Source organism: Vulpes vulpes, chromosome 12 (genome assembly GCF_048418805.1).
Source record: "Vulpes vulpes isolate BD-2025 chromosome 12, VulVul3, whole genome shotgun sequence".
NCBI lineage: Eukaryota > Metazoa > Chordata > Mammalia > Carnivora > Canidae > Vulpes > Vulpes vulpes.
In genome coordinates, this window is record NC_132791.1 from 86,523,762 (window position 1) to 86,545,249 (window position 21,488).

At 48.5% G+C, this 21,488-nt stretch overlaps 1 protein-coding gene across 7 annotated transcripts in view; it reads right to left on the reverse strand.

Moving 5' to 3' along the window:
- The window catches only part of JARID2 (jumonji and AT-rich interaction domain containing 2), a 259,185-nt gene that overhangs the window by 22,653 nt on the left and 215,044 nt on the right, over positions 1 to 21,488 (reverse strand). For all 7 annotated transcript variants that reach the window (XM_072729081.1, XM_072729083.1, XM_072729078.1 and 4 more), the window contains one exon: positions 4,893 to 5,128. In XM_072729081.1, coding sequence (XP_072585182.1) covers positions 4,893 to 5,128 — 236 coding nt within the window. The remainder of the gene's footprint in view (positions 1 to 4,892; positions 5,129 to 21,488) is intronic.

The following is a 21,488-nucleotide window of genomic DNA, read 5'->3' on the forward strand; positions in this document are numbered from 1 at the left end:
CCTGCTCTAGGTGGACATCACGTCACAGCTCTGCCTGTGGTGGCCTCTGACAGGTTCTTCACAAGTTGGGCTTCAATTTCTCATCTGTGACATGAGCTCAAAACAGGGGACCACCACCTCCAAAAGACACCAAGTGGAACTTACACAATCCCAGGGTAAGGAATGATCGTGGCCACCTCTTCACCAGTAAACCCCACGAAGAGGTGACTGGGAAGGAGAAGCATGTGCTCCCACATCAGGGAAGCTGACCGACCAGCTGCAGTCACACAAGGGTGCCTCATCCTGCCAGGCTGGGAGAGCGGAACCTAAAGCCTGCGCTCCCAGGCCCCTCCAGCGCTCCCATGGGCCTTGCCGCTGCGTCACCAGAGGAGTCAGGTTCCCCAGGACAGGGCCTGAGTCTGAGTGACCTGTGTACTACACTGAGGCCCAGCCCAGGAAAATGCTCTTGACCCGAATGGGGGAAAAACAAAAACAAAACCAGAACTTTCCCATCAGTATCCAAACCAGTACCCTCAGAACCCGCTGGAGGGCTTGTCAAAACAGATCACTGGGCCCCACCCCCTGGGGGTTTCTCATCCACTAGCTCTGGGATGGATCGAGACCTTGAGTTTCTAACAAGACCCCCAGGTGATGCAGAGGCCGACTCAGGAACAGACTTTGGGAACCACTGAAGCAAACTATCGGTAGGAGATTCTGGAAATGGAGAAAGAAGTGTATTTCTTTAGGGATACCTGGGTGGCTCAGTGGTTGAGCATCTGCCTTTTATTTAGCTCAGGGCGCGTTCTGGGGGACCTGGGATTGAGTGGTGCATCAGGCTCCCTGCATGGAGCCTCCTCCCTCTGCCTGTGTCTCTGCCTCTATCTCTCATGAACAAATAAATATTTTTTTAAAAAACTGTATTTCTTTAATGCCACCAATCACATACAGTCCAATCAAAGCCCTAACTTTCTGGCACAAGGCACTGTTCCAGAAGCCAACCCCAGGGCGCCCAGGGAACCAGGTTTCCTTCCTGTGCACCAGCCTGGAGGCCTGGCCTCAGTGAGGTGTCAGGCTCCACTGGGGGGCTGTAGGGCAGGACCAGGGGTTACAGCCAGATCCATCACTGCTCGACACCCCTACAGAGAAGCAGGACTGACCACACTGGCTAGGGGAGAGAGGTATCTGGAATAAAGAAAGGGAAATCAAAGCAAATCAACCAGCAGCCTGGCAACAATAAGTTAAAAATAGTCATACAACCTGGGGGTGGGGCAGACAAACTTCCCCCAGAGAGTACACTGATCTCAAATAGGAGGTAAAACGTGGGAAACACAGAGATCTCTAATGTTTCTTTTCTTTTTTTTCCCCAAATGCCTCCATTAACTAAACACAAAATGAACCATTTAGAAAAATAAAAATTGGGAAATCCTGATGTTGCTCAGAGAGATTTTTCCATCAAGACACAGAGGCCTCAGCGATCCAGGATCTTGAAAGCGGAAGACACGCACCCTTTAGGTCTCCCGGCCTTTGAGAGGGCAGCCTGTTCCTATCTCTTCACCCAGCCCAAATACTGCCGATTCCGCAGCCTGACCCCGCACCGCAGATTCTCATCTAGCTGGTGAGGGTGGGAGAATATTCTAACACTTCTGATGCCTCACTGCGCAGCCTCAGAGCACCCAGGGGAGACCAGAGAGCCAGAGAGAGATCTCTCAGACTCCCCCTCAATGAAGAAAGAGCGCAGGGCCCCTCAGTCCATCCATTCTGCCTTCTTGGGGGCACCTGGCAACCTCTCCCCCATGCTATGTCACAGGGAGGTAAACTTCAGCATGATGGAACTCTAAAGGACTATCACTGCCTTCAATGGCAAAAAAGAATCCCCCTTCTTGTTGGGTGCACCTGGGTGGCTCAGGGGTTGAGCATCTGCCTTTGGCCCAGGGCGTGATCCTGGGTCCTGGGATCAAGCCCCGCATCGGGCTCCCTGGAGGCAGCCTGCTTCTCCCTCTGCCTGTGTCTCTGCCTCTCTCTGTGTCTCCCGTGAATGAAGGAACGAATGAATAAAATCCCCTTCTTGTTTACATATTTTCATAAACTTTAATACTGGTGGTTACTGCCAAGATGCACAGCCAACTGCCCGGCTCTACAGAAGAGTTAGTCTATTCCCTTCCTTCCTCACCATCCTTACAGTCCTCTTTGAGAGCAGCTGGCTACCCGAATTTTATGCACACACATCCACATCGCAGGCTCAGAGACTAAATGCATCTCTCTTGGGACTCACCAGAACCATGAACTTGATTTCGAGAAGTAAATTGCAGAGACTAGAAAGGGCACATTTCACGCACTGAATTCCTTCTTCCCACCCCGTGCAGCCCATCTAGTACATGCCCGTGTCCTGCCTGCAGGCAGAGGTCATGATGCAACTGACCCGGCAGCCCAGCCCAGGAACCCATCTGTCCCACCAGCTGTGCCACGTGTCCTAAGGTAGGGACAAGACAGGATCAGGGACCTAGGGCCCATCTGTCTGCACACACAGTTGTCTTCAGCGGTCTGGTGCTCAACTGGTACCAAAGAAAACCAAGGAATGGAGGGAGGGTGTCGGTTTGCCTTGCCGCCAGAGATTCTCTGTCCCCTCAACCCACCACCTTATCAAAAAGGAGCAAATACTGAGTTTCAGCGTAACAGAACGCCCAGGTCCCTCAGCCAGCTCCCAGGGCGGCGGGTCTGACATCACAGGGCCAGGCCCAGGGAAGTACTTACCCAGGGCATGTGACAGGTCACTTACTTCACTGGACGACTAACACGAAGGTAGCGAGGGGCAGATTCCCTGCTGTGCAATGCGCTTGAGCTGAGGAACTACAGCTCTGCAAGCTGTTCCTTCTCTCGGCTCTGACAGGGGTTTTTGCCTTTTCCTCCCCCACAACACACCTAGCTCTGGAGGGCCAGAGGGTGGGGTGGGCATCTGCAGCATGATCTTTGCCCACTGCCACCCATTCATCTGTAACTCTGGCTCCCCTGGGCACATGGCCACGAGGTGGTGGTTGGTGGCAGAGAAGCTCCTGGCTTCACAACCAGAAAGCCCACCGTCAGGCTCTGGGTTCCCACCAGAGGGAGCTGCTGAGCTGGGAGCCTGGGCCCATTCCTTCAGACCCCAGGAGAGCTGGGCTGGGGGTGCTCAGGAGAAACACTTGCTGAGCTGGGGAGAGCTCACCTAAACTCTAAAACTTGGATTGAAAAACAAAGAGCCTGGGATGAACAGAGCTGCACCAGGTAGGCAGTGAACTATAGGAGGGAAGGCCTTCGTCAGAGAAAGGGGAAGACCCAAGTTAATAAGCACAGGATGCTCCCAACAAAAAAGGGAAAACGGGAGGGGGGCGGGGGAAGGAGTCCTCAACCTCTGAAAGCACCTGCTCCCACTACAGGCCACACCGCCAACACCTACAATCCCACCTACAAACAAGCACACAGCCCAGCACTGACCAATTCCCAAATCATGTGAAGTTGTGCTCTCTAGGAAAACGATGAGGTCTGTGTTTCAGGAAGAGTGTGCAATGTGTAAAACAGGCTGCAACTACTTGCTCGGTATCTCAAGAGAGCAAAGGATGAAGAAGTAGGATGTGAGGTTCCTGGAAACACCACTCTGAAGATGCTTACCTCGTTTGCCCCACCCACCCAAAGAGCTGAATCGCTTTTAAAAGTTAAGGTTATGACTAATAATATATGTGTACACACACACCACCCTCCTGTGTGTATGCATACGAATACACACGTTCAGGGAGAAATCCCTGTCATCAAGAAAAAAGGCTGTTATGTAAAGAGCAGCTCCACAAAGGGAGGAAACCCACCAGGTTCCCACCATCTCATAGTTATTCTAAATAATACTGCCGCTCAGGAAAGCTCCTCAAATACTCACCTTGACTCAGTCTTTAAAGATTAGGGTCTCTGGTCTACTCTGGAGAAATCTTAGCTCTGGGTCATAACGCCCAGTGAGGAGAGCTCATCCAGGATCCCCGCGGCTCCCTGACTTTAAAATGCATTGAGCACAGGAGCAGCGGGAGCAGCGGGAGCAGCGGGATCCGCGGAATGGCACCGGCCAGGGGTACCCAACCCTTGACTGACTGCGTGCCAACAGGCACCTGCCTTTCTCCGCCCGTATCCACCGGGGGAGAAATCACGGTCTCAGGATACTAACAACACCAGCAGCTGACCCTGAGGCCATTCCTGAGCGTTTTCGAAGAGGATCTGTGCAGTCTCCTGGGGATGGTGGTAGGAGCCGGGGCTGGAGAGCCAGGAACGCCTGACCTCAGGTGATCCTGAGGGCCAGGCTGCAATGTGCTCTGCTAAGTGCCCCCCACCGCACCCCAGCACAGGGGGCACTGCTTAGCAGTGCGGGTGCCCACACACATCTGCTTGTGAGTCCTGGCGGAGAGGCAAACCTGTCACATTAAGAACAGAGCAGTCTAGGACCATCCCCAGACAGCACTAGGCAGCTTACGGGCCTGGTTTCAGGGTGAAGCTGCTCTGGGCTCAACCAGAGAAAACAACAGGTTGAGCCTCTAACTCATATAGTGCCCCAGACATGGGGGTGGAAGAGGCATAGTGAAGGAGGCAAGTTCTCTTTGCCCGGCTCCAATACATCCCCACACATGAGACCCTGGGGCATGCTCCAGGGATGCACACAACCGCACCAACACACCAGCTGACCCAAGAGACCAGCTGACAGATGTTCACACACACGAACCCCTCTGTGCAAAGACAAGGTTCCCTCAGCATCCTACCTGTGAGCATCACCCTCCTGCTCTGCGAGCCCTCACATTATGGATTTCTTGAGGCTCCTACTCACAAATCCCCTTCTGTTACGTTGGTGACAGGGGAGGTGGCATCTGGCAGGCGGGCACCATGTGGACCAGGGCGGGCTTTACCTGTTTCCGTAACTCCTGAGCCGACCGATGCAGAGGGGGGTGGTGGTGGTTAGCAGCGAGCCCCTTGGCCGAGGAACCCGTGGACGGGGCCGCTGGGGGGTGGGCCGCTGAAGCCTGTTCCCTCCGGCTGTCAGCCCGGTGATCGCTGTGCTTCTCCTTCCCCGGAGTGGCCTCTTTGCTTTTATGTTTCTGAACAGGTTCTTTCTCCCGTGATGACCTACTGGAACCATTGAAAACTAGAAAGGAAGAAGAATGAATGAGGTTATGACACTAGGTATGTTACCATAGAGCGCCTGATTATCTTCTGATGTCAAAGAAAAAGAAAACGTTCTGGACAGTCTTTGAGTCCCACACACGCTCAGAACAAACCCCAAGACAAAACACCACCTCCCTCCCGCCATAAAAACCAGGAATAAATCCAGGCCCAGAGATTTAAAAACAAATAAACAAACAAACAAACAAAAGAAGCCCCCGAAAAAACATTATAAGCATGTCCAAGTAGTTAATTGCTTTAAAACAGTTGAAAAATCTATTTTTAAAAATCGCTACCAAAACAAAACCAAAAAAACCCAGCAGCCCTCAGAATATCAATTATCATACCTTAAATAAAAAGAGAAATTAAAATGAAGACATGAACACAAACGGTTGCCATCCTGAGAACAGAACCACCCCACGTAGGAAGATACAGAAGATCTCAGATAAGATCATAGATGCTCAGATTTAAAGTTACGCATTCTGAGACTGAATATGTGCTGTCAGGAACACAGCTGTGGTCCCAGCCCCATTGGAGACCAGAGAAGCGAGAGAGAGAGAGAGAGAGAGAGAGAGAGAGAGAGAGAGACAGACAGAGACACAACACAGACAGAGACAGAGTGCACATCTGAGCTGGAGTCACCCCACTTCTATTCCAGAAGCCCTAACAGCACTAACAGCCATCACATTACATTGTCGACCACAAGCCAGGGGAGCCAGCTACAGCGGTGAAGCACACTCAGCCTTTGAATCCAAAGGGACAGGCTGGACGTGATCATCACACCCATTTTACAGATGAAGCCAGCAGGGTGGAGGAGAAGAGTGCTTGCCAGAGTCCTACTTGCCGGTGACCGTAGCACTGGCAGGCTGGCCTTGGCCTGCCTCCCAAGCCCACCGCCCCGGGCCCCAGGTACAACGGGGACCAAGTACACGCCTGGTGCCAGCTACCTAGGCAATTCAGAAGAGGAGAGCAAGGCTCGCATTTGTGTCATCCACTTCAACTCTGTTCCTGTCGTGAGTTCCAACTTCTATGCAACAGCTGGGGCTTGACATGCCAGACCCGTGGGTCCGGACCCCTCCACGGAATCCCTGAGCCTTCTATTGCCCCTGTGCCACAGGTCTCCCCTGCCCTCAAACCATCCCAGCGATGGTGGCAGGAAGTGAACCCTTGCATTTGTCCTTTGAGAAGGGCTCCTGGGGCATCTGCTGACAACGGGGAGTCTTACAGGCCAGTGCGATCACCAGTCACTGCCCTCCCTCTCCGGCTGGGCCTGCCCTGGCTGGGCTGTGCGGATTTCCAGGAGGATTTCCAGGAGGTGAATGCACCACTGGCCAGCAGCAGGAAGTCATTGCCTCCTCTGAGTGGAGGCCTCAAGCTGCTGGGGGAGGAAGCCACGCTCCCCTCCACCCACGGCCCGCTTCAGAGGGCTCAGAAACAAGAAGCCTCTCTTCTGAGGACAGCCACCTCCAGACATAAGCCCACACCTCCATCACCTCCGTCATGTCCTTTAAATTACTGTGATGCCTTGGAGGTTGCAAATATTTTCCTGTTATCTGTCATTTGCTTTTCCATCTGTTATGATGCTAAATCTGCTAACCCATTTTAACCCTTTAATTTTATGCTTAGAAAGCTCACCTGGTATTTTCAAATGCTAAGAGAGTCCTCTGCATTTCCTCCTGATTATCTTACACTGGCTTCTTTTGACCACTTGTTACTATGAGGTAGGCGATATGAGAAGGATTTATATTTACATTTGCCTCGCCTGGAATGGCTGCAAACCTTGATCTCAGAAATTTCCTCCCAGGACCACTGACTACCTAGTTTTTTTGTTTGTTTGTGTTTGTTTTTTTAGTTTTGTTTTTTAAAGATTGTATTTATTAATGAGCGACAGAGAGAGAAGCAGGACACAGGCAGAGGGAGAAGCAGGCTCCCTATGGGGAGCCTGATGCAGGACTCAATCCCAGGACCCCGAGATCATGACCTGAGCCCAAGGCAGACATTCAACCACCAAGCCACCCAGGCGTTCCAGTGACTACCTCTTCTAAACAGATTTTCAATCCTGCGCAGTGAAAGACCAAAATATGGTGTGTGATCCGCCATGGTGTGACGTTCTGCTGGATACTCTTAGTTACAGGGAGAATGGAGAGCTTCAACTGGTTGGCATTTATTCTAAGTGTAAGTAACTGTGCTTTGTCAGAGCCCATCAATCACACCAAAGCTGGCAGTATCTGTGCTCACTTTCAAGACAAAAGCAGCATCCGTAAGAAGTCATACTTCAGGGTGATTAAAACTCAAGCTAAGGAACATGAATCTGGGCAATTCCTGACCACTCACCAATTTCCTAGAGAAGTGAGCACCACTCCTTTATTGAAACAGCATGGAAGTTGGCTTCTTTGAGGTTTATTGTTTTGGCTTTGGGGAGGTGGGGGTAATCTCAATCAAATATTCCTTCCTGGGCAGCCCTGGTGGCTCAGCAGTTTAGCACCACCTTCAGCCCAGGGCCTGATCCTGGAGACCCAGGATCAAGTCCCACATCAGGCTCCCTGCATGGAGCCTGCTTTTCCCTCTGCTTGTGTCTCTGCCTCCCTCTCTCTCTCTCTTTCATTAATAAATAAAATCGTTTAAAAAAAAAAAACCCACAAATATTCCTTCCTCCTCTGTGCTGTCACTGCCACAAAAGTACCACCAATTCTGTAATCACTTCCCTTCATTTGGTTAGAAAGATTTTGTCTTCAATGGGCCTGTCCCCTTGTGTATTGACAGTGTGTTACATAGCAGCTCAATTCCCAGCACTGTCTTTTTTTCAACAGCATTGGTGTATCTGGTCCTCAGTGTTCTCGTCTGTAGCCTGGGGATAACGCACGTTTCCGCACCGAGGTTTGGGAGGCCTCCTGAGCGCACATTCAGAAGGATCAGCTCAGATTACTAAGGCATCAGACTATGTGGGCAAGACCTCTTCTTGCTTTCTATCTTCCCTACCCAGAGCAGCAAGAAGGGCTTCCATATAGGCAAGTGGCTGGCCTAAGCTGAAACCGGTTTCGTGGTAAAAAAAAGATGTGCTGGGTAGCCTGGGTGGCTCAGCAGTTTAATGCCGCCTTCAGTCCAGGGTGTGATCCTGGAGACCTGGGATCAAGTCCCACATCAGGCTCCCTGCATGGAGCCTGCTCCCTCTGTCTCTGTCTCTCTCATGAATAAATAAATAAAATCTTAAAAAAAAAAAAAAAAAAAGGTGCTGTGGATGCCCTGCCTGAGCAAGAAGAAACAAGCGCTGAAGACACACTTCGTATTCTCTACTGGTTTAATGAATGACCTGACCCCCGGGGGAACCAGAGACCCTTTCAGGGGGTCCCCTAGGTCAAAACTATTTTTGTAATTAGACCAAGATACTTATATGCCTTTCTCACTTAATGATACGAAAAGAAGATGGATGAGCATCAGTGAAAAGCTAATCAAAACCACCAAGAGACACCAACTACTTCACATCCACTAGGATGGCCCCCCTCATAGGACAGATAATGGGGAGTGTTGGTGAGGACTTGGGAGATATTCTAACTCTCATTTGTTGCTGGTGGGAATGTGTAAGATGTCGTGGCCACTTTGGGAAATGGGCCAGATTTTTGTCCAAAAGTGAAGCAGTTACCATATGACCCAGAAATTCCACTCCCTTGTATGTACACAAAAGAAATAAAAAATACGTCCACATTGGGGCACCTGGGTAGTTCCGTGGGTTGAGTGTTCAACTCTTGGTTTCTGCTCAGGTCATGATCTCAGGGTCATGAGATCTAGCACATTGTGGAGCTCTGTACTGGGCGTGGGGTCTGCTTAAGATTCTTTCTCTGCCTCTGCCCCCTCTACCCTCACCTGCTTTTTTTTTTTTTTAAGATTTTATTTATTTATTCGGGGGGGAGGGGGCAGAGACACAGGCAGAGGGAGAAGGGAGCCTGACGTGGAACTCGATCCCGGGTCCCCAGGATCCCGCCATGGGTGGCAAGCAGCGCTAAACCGCTGCGCCACTGGGGCTGCCCTCACCTGCTCTCTCTTAAAAACAAATGGGGCACCTGGGTGGCTCAGTTGTTGAATGTCTGCCTTCAGCTCAGGTCGTGATCCCAGGATCCTGGGATCAAGTCCCACATCAGCTGCCTTTTCCCTCAACCTCGTCTCTGCCTCTCTGTTTGTATCACTCATGAATAAATAAATTAAATATTTAAAAAACAAACACAAAAACCAGGGGGCAGGTGCCTTCAGTGCAGAAGCAGCAAACTATACTCCTAAGTAGTAGATACATCATTACCAATTATTAGCAGATAAAAAGGATGAACGAAGGAAAGAAAAGCCAGCTTTCATCTCAGGGATTGATAAAGCAGTACAAATTGTTAAAGGTACTAAATCCCAACCCTTGGGTGCACATGCTTTGTGTGACAAAATGCAGGTACACAGGAAGTACTTCTCCTGCATATCAAAGTAGATCATTTCTAGGGAAAGGCAACTTGTATGACGGTTTAGGTTGTAAAGCTAGCTGTTTTCTTCATGGAACACTGTTTTTATTTGAAAGAAGAACTGATGTAGTGATTTGTCCACTGTTTCCTCAAAGATGAATCCAGTCATCCTGTCGTGAAAAAGAACTAATAGTCTTTCCTGCCAGTGATGGAATTCGTGACTTCAGGCAAAAATTACAATTGTAGAAGAGCTTCATCTGCCACCCTCAGTTCCAAAGCCTCCCCCACGCTGGAAGCCTTCTCTGGTGAGGCCAGGAGATGCAGGATTGTTTCAAAGTGTTTAGTGAAAGGTGGTGACAACTGGAAGAGGTACTTGGTGAAACATTATTTTCAAATGATTGACACAAAATGTTACAAAGCTGTGCACAGGTAAGAGATCCATACAAAACCCAAGGTGAACTGATGGATTTTTTTTTTTTAAGATTTTGTTAATTTATTCATGAGAGACACACAGAGAGAGGCAGAGACACAGGCAGAGGGAGAAACAGGCTCCCTGCAGGGGAGCCTGATGCAGAACTCAATCTCAGGACCCCCCTCCTCGCCGCCCCCCCCCCCCCCGAAATCACACCCTGAGCTGAAGGCAGATGCTCAACCACTGACTCCCCCCATGCATCCCCAATTGATAATGTAACAGAGTGGGAAAACGTCACTGGACCAGTTCAGATGGCTGTACCAACAGACCTTCAGGAAACTACCACTGCTTGAGTTTGAGTGTGATACCAGAGTAAAATCATCCACAAAAATTCCTCCCTTTTCCAACTATATTTTATCCTGAGACCGATTTTCTTCATATATGTCACTTGCAACTATGTACTGAAAGAGACAGCATACGAAAACAGACAGTAGGGCAGCCTAGGTGGCTCAGTGGTTTAGTGCCGCCTTGGGCCCAGGGTGTGATGCTGGAGACCCGGGATGGAGTCCCACATAGGGCTCCCTGCAGGAGCCTGCTTCTCCCTCTGCCTGTGTCTCTGCCTCTCTCTCTGTCACTCACGAATAAATAAAATCTTAAAAAAAAAAAAAAAAAACAACCAAAAAACAGATAGTAGAGGAGTGCTGGGTGGCTCAGGGGATTAAGTGTCAGCGTTTGGCTCAGCGGTCCTGGGACTGAGCCCCACAGCCTGACTCCATGCTCAGCAAGGAGTCTACTTCTCCCTCTCCCTCAGCTCATGTACTCTGTTGAGGGGAGGGGAGGGGAGGGGAGGGGAGGGGAGGGGAGGGGAGGAGAGGAAAGAGGAGCAGCCTGACATCACTAGGCTGGAGCAGCTTTTCCATGGTTAGCTCTATCACAGTTCCCAGAGATTTGGCAGACTCTGCACTTACATCTCTATTCACGAACCCCCAAAATTCTCTGGCTCTGAGAAGAAGCTACCTATATAGGAGTCCAGAAATCATTTGCTATTTGAACTTGGGCTAGCCCCTGCCCAAGCCTTTGTTCCCTATTTCCTACTTCATGGGGTTGCTTTGAGGAATCAATGAGAAAAGATTCACCTAGAAAGAGGCTAGTGGGCCATGAAGCACGCACTGGCCAAGTGTTGGCATGTACGGATCACCATACTCCTTCTGACAGAGTCGATGTCAGAGATGTAGCAGGACACCAGTGCTCACAGTTTCATACTACTCCTTTCCAAACAAACCATGGGGCAAGGCCAGTTACTAAAACGGGACTTCAAGGAAATCTGTTAAGAGCAGCACGGAGGTGAGCCAGTGAGAGCTTCCAGAGATCTGGAAAAAAACAGATCCTCCATCAACATTACCTGCACCTGGCCCAGCTCAGGTGCTAGCCTGATGCCCAGGAAGAGCTTTGGCCTCTGCCAGCACGGAACCCACTCCTCAGGGAAACCACGATGGAAGCCGTGGGGTACCACAATCACAAGGGGGAAAGCATGTACGATTATTATCAGCCAAACCGATGCCTCGTGAACCACAGCACTGCTTTCTACCACAGACTGTTTTGATCCGATCGTCGGAAGAAGAGAAAGCTCTCAAAAATATAAAAATTAAAAACTGAATAAAATTAACATTGAATTGCAAACAAAGAGATAGCTTTCAAATGAATCCACTTTCTGTAACCACCTCGCTATTTTACAGCAGCGGTATACCCAAATGGCAAACACAGCCAAAAAGTCAAATCATGTGTTAAATGGGAAGAAAGGGGAGAAGGGGTGGGGAGGGTGGGGGGTGTGATGGAGCCAGAGACAAGGTATATTTTGTCCTCAACAGCTCATTAATTTTAAGTGTCGTGGGAACCTGCCAGTTTTACCCTTCCAAGTAATTATCTTTTGTCTTAATTTGTAAGATTCTCGAGAAGGAGAAAGGAAAAAAAACATTCACTCTCACAGGGAAAGACTAAACCCTGTGAACATAAGAAACAGAGAGAGACACACACACACAGAGAGAGAGAGAGAGAGAGAGAGAGAGAGAGAGAGAGAGGAGGATGGAGGACTCTGCATGCTCTCTCCAATTAAAAGGAATAATTGGACCCGTTTCTTCAAGGAGAGAAAAAAAGCATTTATCACGGTGAACTGTATTAGGAAATTGTATTGTACTCAGATACAAATAGCTTTACATTAATGAACAGAGACAAATATATTGATTTGTATACACATACTCCGAAGGTTAAATGGCCTATAGACAAGTGTTTTCACACCACGGGAAGTAAAATCTTTACATCTAAAGGCTGATATTTTGATTTAGGGTCGCTTCATGCCTGAGAAGCTCAGAGTTGCTCCCAAAAAGGGATGAAAAGGAAACTGGGCAAGGCAAGTTACTTTAGAAAACTCTCTCTGGCAATCCCACCATCGTCAATAAGGTGGAAAGAGCCACATTTTCCCAAGGAGGAGTTCACGTTTATAGCTCCAGGGAGCTGGAACCTAAAGCCCTGCCCCGTAGAAGCTCAGCGCACACATCGGATGGTAAGGAGGTTCCTGGGGGAGGTCCATGAGACAGCCCATGAAAACCCTCCCCACATCTCTCTCTCTCATAGGGATGTGCTTTGCTTGGTTTTGATTTTTACTTCCCAGATCACCAAACACATCTGAGCCTCAATTCCCTGAACTACAAAACTAGCTGCCCCCTCTTATCTGCCCTCCAGGAATCGCTCAAGTATTTAAAATAAAGAATATAAACTGCTATGTGTACTTCAGAGGAAGGAGTCAGGTAGAGGAGGAGGCTGATCTTCAAAGCTCCTACTGTAAAGGTGATGCCCAGGAGCTGCATTTGAAGGCAGCAATGTCCATTGAACAGAGCGGGCAAGACCACCCGTGCGTCCACTCTGGCCCGTCTCCATGCCTTCCCATAACCAGATGCCCCGACCTTGCTAGTGACTGTGTGCTAATGAAGGCACCTGAGCAGAACACCAGGCCACCATCCTGATGTTTTTCATGAGGGTACTAGGAGACAGAAGTCCCCGTGTGGAGTCGGACAGAAGTTGTGGGATAGCATGAGCTGCCTTGGAGTCTGACCTAAACCAAGAGGGTTCTGAAGCCTTTGCTTTACTTGAGAGAGAGAGAGAGAGAGAGAGAGAGAGAGAGAGACGAACAACAGCCATCATGGGAAGCTGGGCTGCAACGTCTGCTGGCAGAGGCACCGACCCAGCAAAGGCGCTGGACCTACCCCAAAATTACGTAAAATGAGACCTGCTCCCTGTCCCACCCCCCAAAACAAATCAAAGAGACAAAAAGAGAATCACTGTAAATAAAGAAGAGTGTGTGACGGAGGGGAAAAGAGAAGCACGCCAAGCTTCTGATCTGGAGCCAGATATTTAAATGTAAGCTTCGTGTCATTACCAGGCGTCCCGACTTGGGGAAGACAGACTCCATCAATTGGCTGGCATTAAATCCTTGTTACTGTACAAAAGCTGCGCTTGCTCCCTGGAGCCAGTTCAACTTTGAGTCACTATTGTCTGAAAACAATGGAATGTCTGCCAACCTTGTGCCAACAGTTCAGGAGGGTTTTAATGCAGCATGTGTGCGTGCTGTAACCCCATTTGCCCTGGGCAGAAAGGGCTCCTTTAGCTTAGTGGCTGCAGTCACATGCTCCACCAGGGCAAGCAGAGGAGGTCAGCACATGTGCCATTAGAATCTCATGGCCACAGCTCACTCATGCCAGGAGCCAAGGCCAGGCCAGAAGAGCAGACAGGAAACCCACAGTGGGCTCTGGGCACCCAGAACCCCAGCATCACCGGCAACTTCCATGGGTTTACGTGGTGTTTGTGAAATTCCTACCACTTTGATTTTCATATATATGTATATATGAGGAGCATATGTATATATGAGGAGCGTCTGCCTTTGGCTCAGATCAAGGTCCTGGGGTCCTGGGGTCCTGGGGTCCTAGGATCGAGCCCCGTATCCCCAGGTCCCTGCACTGGGCTCCACTTCTCCCTCTCCTTCTGCTACTCCCCCCCTCCTATAGCACTCTCTCACTCTCTCAAATAAAATCTTTAAATAAATATATATGCATATTATATCTAACAGGAAAAAATTGATTAAAAAGGATTTTTAAGGCAAATTAAATTTTCTGTGTGAACTTACAAATTAAAGTCATAGAATATTTTTCTATAATCAAAACTTGGTTGCCACTGGTCCCAGGATCTAAACCTGTAAATAGTTATAAGCAACGATGTAAAGTAAGGGGGTCGGACAGATTTGCCATGTAAACGTGTTTCCTGCATATGCTGCTAAGTAACTCCTGGTACTGAAGTTTAAACTGGCATAGGACCTTTATGAGAATATAAAGACCAGGGCAACAAAAAGACCATAAATCAGGATGAGTGGGTTCTGTCATTGAAAAATGGTTTCTTGCCCCGCTCGGCCCCCAAAGGAGCTGAGGACAGGATGAGACTAAGTACAACGATGACCGGCCTATGCCCACATCAGAGGGGCTCTGAGACATTTGCATTCCTGAATGTGCCAAAGCAGGGCCTGGGGAGGGACATCTGGGCAAACAGGCCTTATGGGATGGCAGGCAGTGGGCGGAGAGGGATTCCAGGCTTTATCACTCTCCAGAAAGAAGACAAGGAACGCAGAACAAATGAGTGCAGTGTTTTGAAGTCTGCGGTTTCAAAACAATTCTGCATTTAAGAGGATGAATTCTGAAAAGCTGACCACATCTGAAGTAAATTATAAGATTTCTGGCCCACCTCTGGATCTGAACAAGGACATCTGTTGAGTATTCACAGCACACTAGGAGAAACACACCCAGGAAATGTGCACAGGAGTTCATTTGGAAGGCTCTACCTCCCTGCCCACCCCCCTATACAAGCAGCTACACTAGCTATAGAACTGGTAGTTTTCAGAATAAAAAGATCACTACAAAAAAACTAAATATAGGAATATCTGCATTGTGATAAGGATTGCTTTCAAGGGTCTTCAAATAACTACTGAGGATCTGCTCCTACTGTGTCACAAACACCTCCACCCACCCTCCAGCCAGGAAACAAAGGACTGTCAAGAATCCTATGTGCACATTTTACAGCCTCTGGGAACAGCCCATCTTCCTGAATGAAGACTCCCCTAAAGAGAGGCCAGATGAAATTAAGTGAAAATATTAAATCCTGAGCAGTTTGGTGAAGAGCTCACCAATTCAATTTACAGTGTGTATGATATAAACACATCCCAGTCAATTTTGGACAACAAAGCTGATTAAAGATTCTGAAAATCTAATACAATATATTCATTTTTTCAGAACCACAGGGTGTTCCAATTCTTTAGAAGAGTCATGGGGTATGACGCCAGGAAGAGGACTGTGGCCAGCATCCACTTTTTAAGAACTCACCAAGCATCAGGCACGGTGCTAAGTGCATCTGTCACTCATTTGGTCGTAACAGATTTTTGTTTATCTTTAATAAGCTATAATTCGCATATCGTGTAATTTGCCCATTTAAAGCATACCGACCAATCCAATGGATTTTTGTATATTCAGAGCCCTGCACTCCAATACCACAACACGAGTTTAAAATGTTGTCATCACCTCAAATTGAAACCCTACGCCCATCAGTGGCCACATCCCAACCTCCCCCTCTCCGACTCCAATTGAAAAAGCCACGTGTTATCAGCTATTTACAAATGGGAAAAGGGAGATTTTCAGGGGGTTAAATACCTGGCCCTCTGACAGCCAGTTAGGGAGGCATCTGAGCCAGAAGCTTGAGCCCTTCGGCTGTCACTGAAATCTGTAGAAGCCCTTCACCCTAGAGCGGAGCAGCTCTGCCATTACCAGGAAGAGGCATCTCCACGCTAAGATAGGAGAGGCACCAGCCCACTGTCCTAAGTGTGTATGGGTCCCTGAGATCCTGCATGGAACACTGCACTTTTTCACCAGACACAAACACACACACACACACACACACACACAGCTCACAAAAATCTTTGAAAAAGGCACTCCTATTCTTCTTTAGAGATAAGAAAACAAAAACAAAGAAAGGTTGCAGCCCTATTGGGAGACAAGAGCCAGCAGGATGCTTGCAAACCACTATGCCAAGTGGCCCTAAATACAGAAGTGGACGGTGGTGAGCAACACATCCTTCAGCACACGTACCACTGCTCTTTAAAATACACTCTCAGCCCATCGTCCAACTTTTGGGGAAACTCACTTGCCTCCAACAGGAGGAAGGGGAAAAAAAATGAAGCTGCCAGAGGTGAAAAAGAGGTGAAGAGGATACCCCATGAAGAAAGCAGCATTTGTAGGTGGCAGAGCATCTCCTCCCTGCCCGCGGCTATGGTGAGAACCTGGGCCCCGCCTGCACACCCCCCGCCCTGCAGCGCCCAGACACCAAGAGGGTGGAATACACCTCCGAGGCAGAAATGTGGTAAACTCGTCCAAATGACTGCTTTTTGGCCCTCACACAACATGCCCCCGGTGTGAATCCAAAAGCAATTAAACCATTCCAGCTGGGAGTCCAATGACACGTTGTTTAAAAAGTCTTCTGAGAAATGTCCCTGTTCAGAAAGAGACAAGCGCGAAGAGGAATGATGCTCCGTGCTGTTCCTCCCGTTTTTCAAAAGGGCAAAAAAGCATGTGAAAAACATACCCTACGTGGCTCATGTGAGCAATGAACTTTCCCCAAGTTCCCCTCTGCAAAGGAGAAGGAGAACGCCTGGCCACAGTGACAGCGGGAGGAAAACTGACGCCAAATTCATTCCAAACGCATGTATTCATGCCTCTAGCCTACAGGGCTCATCCTGCTGGAAGAAAAATGACCAGTTAGGAGAACTTTTCAAAAACTAAACCATTTCAAGTATCAACTTGTAACATAAATATCCCCAGAGCAGTGTTTTGATGGTGTTGTTTTGTTTCCAGATAGGGATTACCTAAGGGCTCTCTGCTTAGGATCATGTGAGGTTCTGTATATGGAAGAGGATTCTGGACACTCTGAAGAGTTGGTGAACCAGAAGATGCCGAAGGCATCGTTACTGTGACCTGGAGTGTTAACCCAGGGCTGCAAACGCGCGTTATGCTGTCACTTCAGATGATGCATTTTAATAAACAAACGCATTGTCCATGAGGATGCTCAGCGGATTAGAAACGAGAACATGAGAGTTTGGGGTCATGTTTGCAAAACTGAACATCTGCCTAGGGACACCAGGCCCTTGCAGGAGACTGCTGGGGTCATGGCTATGTGCCCACGGAGGAGGGGCGTGGTCACAGGCCCAATCAGACACCAACAGCAGGATGGTGGTGTGTGGGGCCAGGTGTCATACCTTGCTTCCATGCCCTGAGCCACATGCCTGCTCCACAGGAAACCCCTTCTGCTTCACTCAGAGTCTGGGGGCAGCGGGGAGACAGTGTCCAACTTTTAGTGAGAAACAAGATAAAGCAGGACACTATCAGGAGTTTGGATTCTGGTTTCTTTGAACTTATGCAGCCCAAATAAAACTGTTCTCCTGGACACGTGGTCTAATCAGGGCTTTCGGCCAAACTACTTTAATAATAAAGTGCTAACATTCCACATTTTGTTTTCCATGCATTTACTTCCTCATGTGTGAGTGATGGTTATCCTCCTTGGGAAGGAAACCGGTGTTCCCAGACTTCCCACAGACCTCGACATCTCTGGCGCACAAAGGCAGGGAGACGCACCACTCTGACAACAGTACTCAGTCATGGAGAAGCAGGAACACGCAGCTTGCTTTCCACTTTTCTCATGTGAAAATAACGGTTTTGAGGACCTGCTTGACCACACAATAATGATGCCCTCATCCAGGCCCAAATTTGAGTTAGGGATCGTCACCAAGCTAAAGAGGTGATATCTTGGAAATGTCCATCCACCTGAACACATGGCAATGCCCACCAGCCATTATAAGAGATCCCAACGGTGACTATCCCTAGACATGAGACAGGTACACTACATTGTTCTTAATGCTGGGATAGAAATGAACAAACGAATGCTAAGCTACTCTATCCTACTCATTTCATGGAAGAGGAAATTAAGAATTAGAGAAGTTAAATGTCTCCCTCAGGAACTCATTCTTGTAAAGAGGCACAACATGAAGCTCCTGGTGACTATTTGATGCTGATTGAGACCTTTGTAGGAACTGAACAGGAGAAAAAAAAAGAACAAACACATGATGGGCAATCTGCTTTTACAATATAATTCCAATTATGTAGAAATGGCTGGGTAAACTGTGCAATGCTGAATATTCCATTTTCAACGACCACTACATTTTACTTGGAACGCTTTTGGGTGAAGCTGGTGATGAGCTTCTAGTATTGCGAACTCCTTTCTCTACTGTGGAAAATTGTGCCTGCAGGAATATCTTCATATTCTCCTGCCTGAGGACAGACTCCCAATCATCACCAGGACTTGCTTTAATAAACTGCTGATGGCAGTTGGTTTCCTTATCACCTGCCTCCTTAATATGAGAGAGGATGGAGAATGGATAGGGTGAGGCAGCTCACCTAACCAGGTAATGAGAGAAAGGGAGGAGAGAGAGAGAGAGAGAGAGAGAGAGAGAGAGAGAGAAAGCCCCATGTTCCTCTACAACATTGGCTGAAACTGGCCTTCTCCAAAGAGGACTTTTCTTTTTTTTTTTTTTTCTTTTTACTTGTGGGCTCTTTCGACTTTTCTTTTTTTCAACAAAACCATTCATCTTCCTCTGGGTCACCTGAAATTAGAGGAGCATTGCTAACAGCACGTACCGTTCTGAGGCTGGCTTCAACTTCCTCCCTTCCACTGGCCTCACAGAAAAGCACTGCCACCCTTTAAGTTTTAATCATTTGGCTGCCAAAGACATGAAAGCCAACCGAGCGGCAGCACGGGTGGAGACCAGAGCAGAGCTGTGTACCTCAGACAGCAGCTGGTGGGGCTGGCATTCAGACACTGCCTAACAGACAGGAGTCACCTCCATCATCACAACACAGACTGTGCATCACATAACATCAATGTTCCCCTCTCCCTGACGCAGAATCCTGTAGGGGGCTGGCAGCATTTCCAAAACCTCGACTCTTGGCTGTAATCTGCCTGCCACCTATGATGATAGTGTTAGGACCTCAGAACTTCCATGTCCTCTACCGTAAGCAAGACCACTCCCCGCCCCAACCCCTTCACAAGGATGCATGTACAGGAGATGGAGATAATGTAGGCAAACACGTCCTGGAACCTCTATAGTCTTCTTGTCATGCCTGGGAAACAGCCCTCAAATCACATCTTTACACAGAAATGCAGATGTGTGAGACCACCTACCAAAATGAGTCAGAGAAATCACCCACTAACTATGAACGTGGCTACATACACAGCTAACGAAGAACCTCCAGACCTCACTTGCTCCCCCTCTTCCAGATGAGGGCTCTGAGGCTAAAAAATGGTGAAGAAACTTGCTCAAAGAGAGGCAGCTAGCAAATGTTGCTGGCAGACCTGAAAGCCGAGCAGGTCACAGGCCGAAGCCTGGGCTTGGGAGCACTGTGCTTTCTCTCCTTCTGCTGCACCTACCACATAAACATGAAAGGTCAAAGGCTGACTTAACTCAGCTGGCATAAGTCAGGGTGACTCCAGAGTAGGAACTCAAGCTAATCCACTCACAGCCCTTCCCCAGGAGGATGCCCCACGGAGCATCACAGGCGGACAGCAAACGTACCTGCACACATTTCCGAATGCATCCATACTTCCACTGACAACAGGCCAGCTATCCCCTATCCCCGTGTGTCAACCATTTGCCTAATGCAACCTTTCCATTTCGATCCTGCGGCACCTAGATGAAAACCTCAGGCTCACATAAGCACTAGGTGAGCAATCTCTCAACGGGTCTCTTTTTATTTCTGCCTCCAAGCTGTGCACGACCTGTCCCTCAAAACGCTGTCCTGGTTTATCTTTCCAAACCACAAATGTGATCACTGAATACCTGTGCCAAGGAAAGTGCTTAATTTCAGGAAGGTTGGGAAAGAGAGAGGCAGGGGGAGAAAGAAGGCCCGGCTGTCTGCATTAGAGGGCTCCCTGATGCTAAATCTCTGGTTCTGTTGTCTTTCTGTGTGACCTTACAAAAGATTTGGTGCTCAGATGCCAAGAAGGGAAAACAAAATTCACAAACCCCGTCAAACATATACCAGAAACTACAGAACATTACTTTGTAATAGAGTCCAAAGACTTGAGTACCTTGGCTGCTGGTACCGAACGGCCCCTTTCTATGGAGGATGTTTGAACCTGGATGTGAGGAAGGCATCTCAAAGTCATAAAATAGATGGCACGGCCCAATAGGGAGACACACCAGAAGAAACAGCAAAGGAGTGAGAAACACTAAGTGACAGGGAGGAGGGCATAGACAGACCAGACATTAAGCATGTGTGATCAGAAAAACACACGCAGAAGAGCCTGAAATGTCGTAGTTTCTGATGGATTCTCCAAGGAGTGTCCCATACCATCAGCTCCTTGGGGGAAAGGTCCAGATTCCTTTTCCATCTCAGTTATCTTCCAAAAGCAAGGTCTTCTGCATGTTTTCTATGTGCGCGTAAGTTAAACTTATGTATGACACAAAAATTAACTCCATAAAATTCTCTAAGTGGTTAGTTAATAAGGCAAGATCTTGCCCTCAATAAGGCTAAGATTGTGTTTCAACATTTCCCCCGTGAAATGATTTCCAGAGCTCCCTTCCAAATCCTCCACAAATACAACATTTTCAGAAATAAGCAAACAAGATCTTTCTCTAACACTCACAGGCGTTCACATTTGCCAACAACTCACACCTAATTTTGCAGGAGATGTTACAGTGGAGATGAGTATAGTGGTACCTCTGGTTTGATGTGTCTGGCCTTCTGAACACCTCACCGTAGAATAACTTTGCTAACAACCATGTTTGTTTAGAATATAAAAGGGTGTGGAAGGTGTCCAAGCCCATGGCAACAACAGTACCAACTCAGACACAATACAAATTCCTACTTTTCTATGGGGCTACCGAAGAGCAAGAGAACTGAGTTCCAGAGGGAAATGCCCACAGAGGATGAGTGACTGCTGTGGAAATGAGCACATCCCATACTGAGAGACCCCATGAATGAGGCCAGGGCTTCACACAACACTATGGCCCTGCAGGAGGGACTGCCATCTGGCAGACACCTACACACAAGGACAGATCACCTGGGCCCACAGTTCTCTCTCCAACATCTCTCCCCCATTGTTAGGTGGGTACAGAGCCTCATGGGTTCTCACTACAATGGGCTCTGGGACTCTACTGGAGTTGAAACCAAAGGCAAACCTTTGAAACTGCAGTTGATCCCTTCCCAGCTCAAAAACTGACATAATCACAAAGACAAAGGACTGGAGGTTGGGGGGACAAGTTGATCACGGAGGAAACTCAATCTAATGAACGCTGTAAGCCAACCACTTTGGGAGACTTCACAGTGGGGGCCCTTTGTCTTAATTGTCCTCCT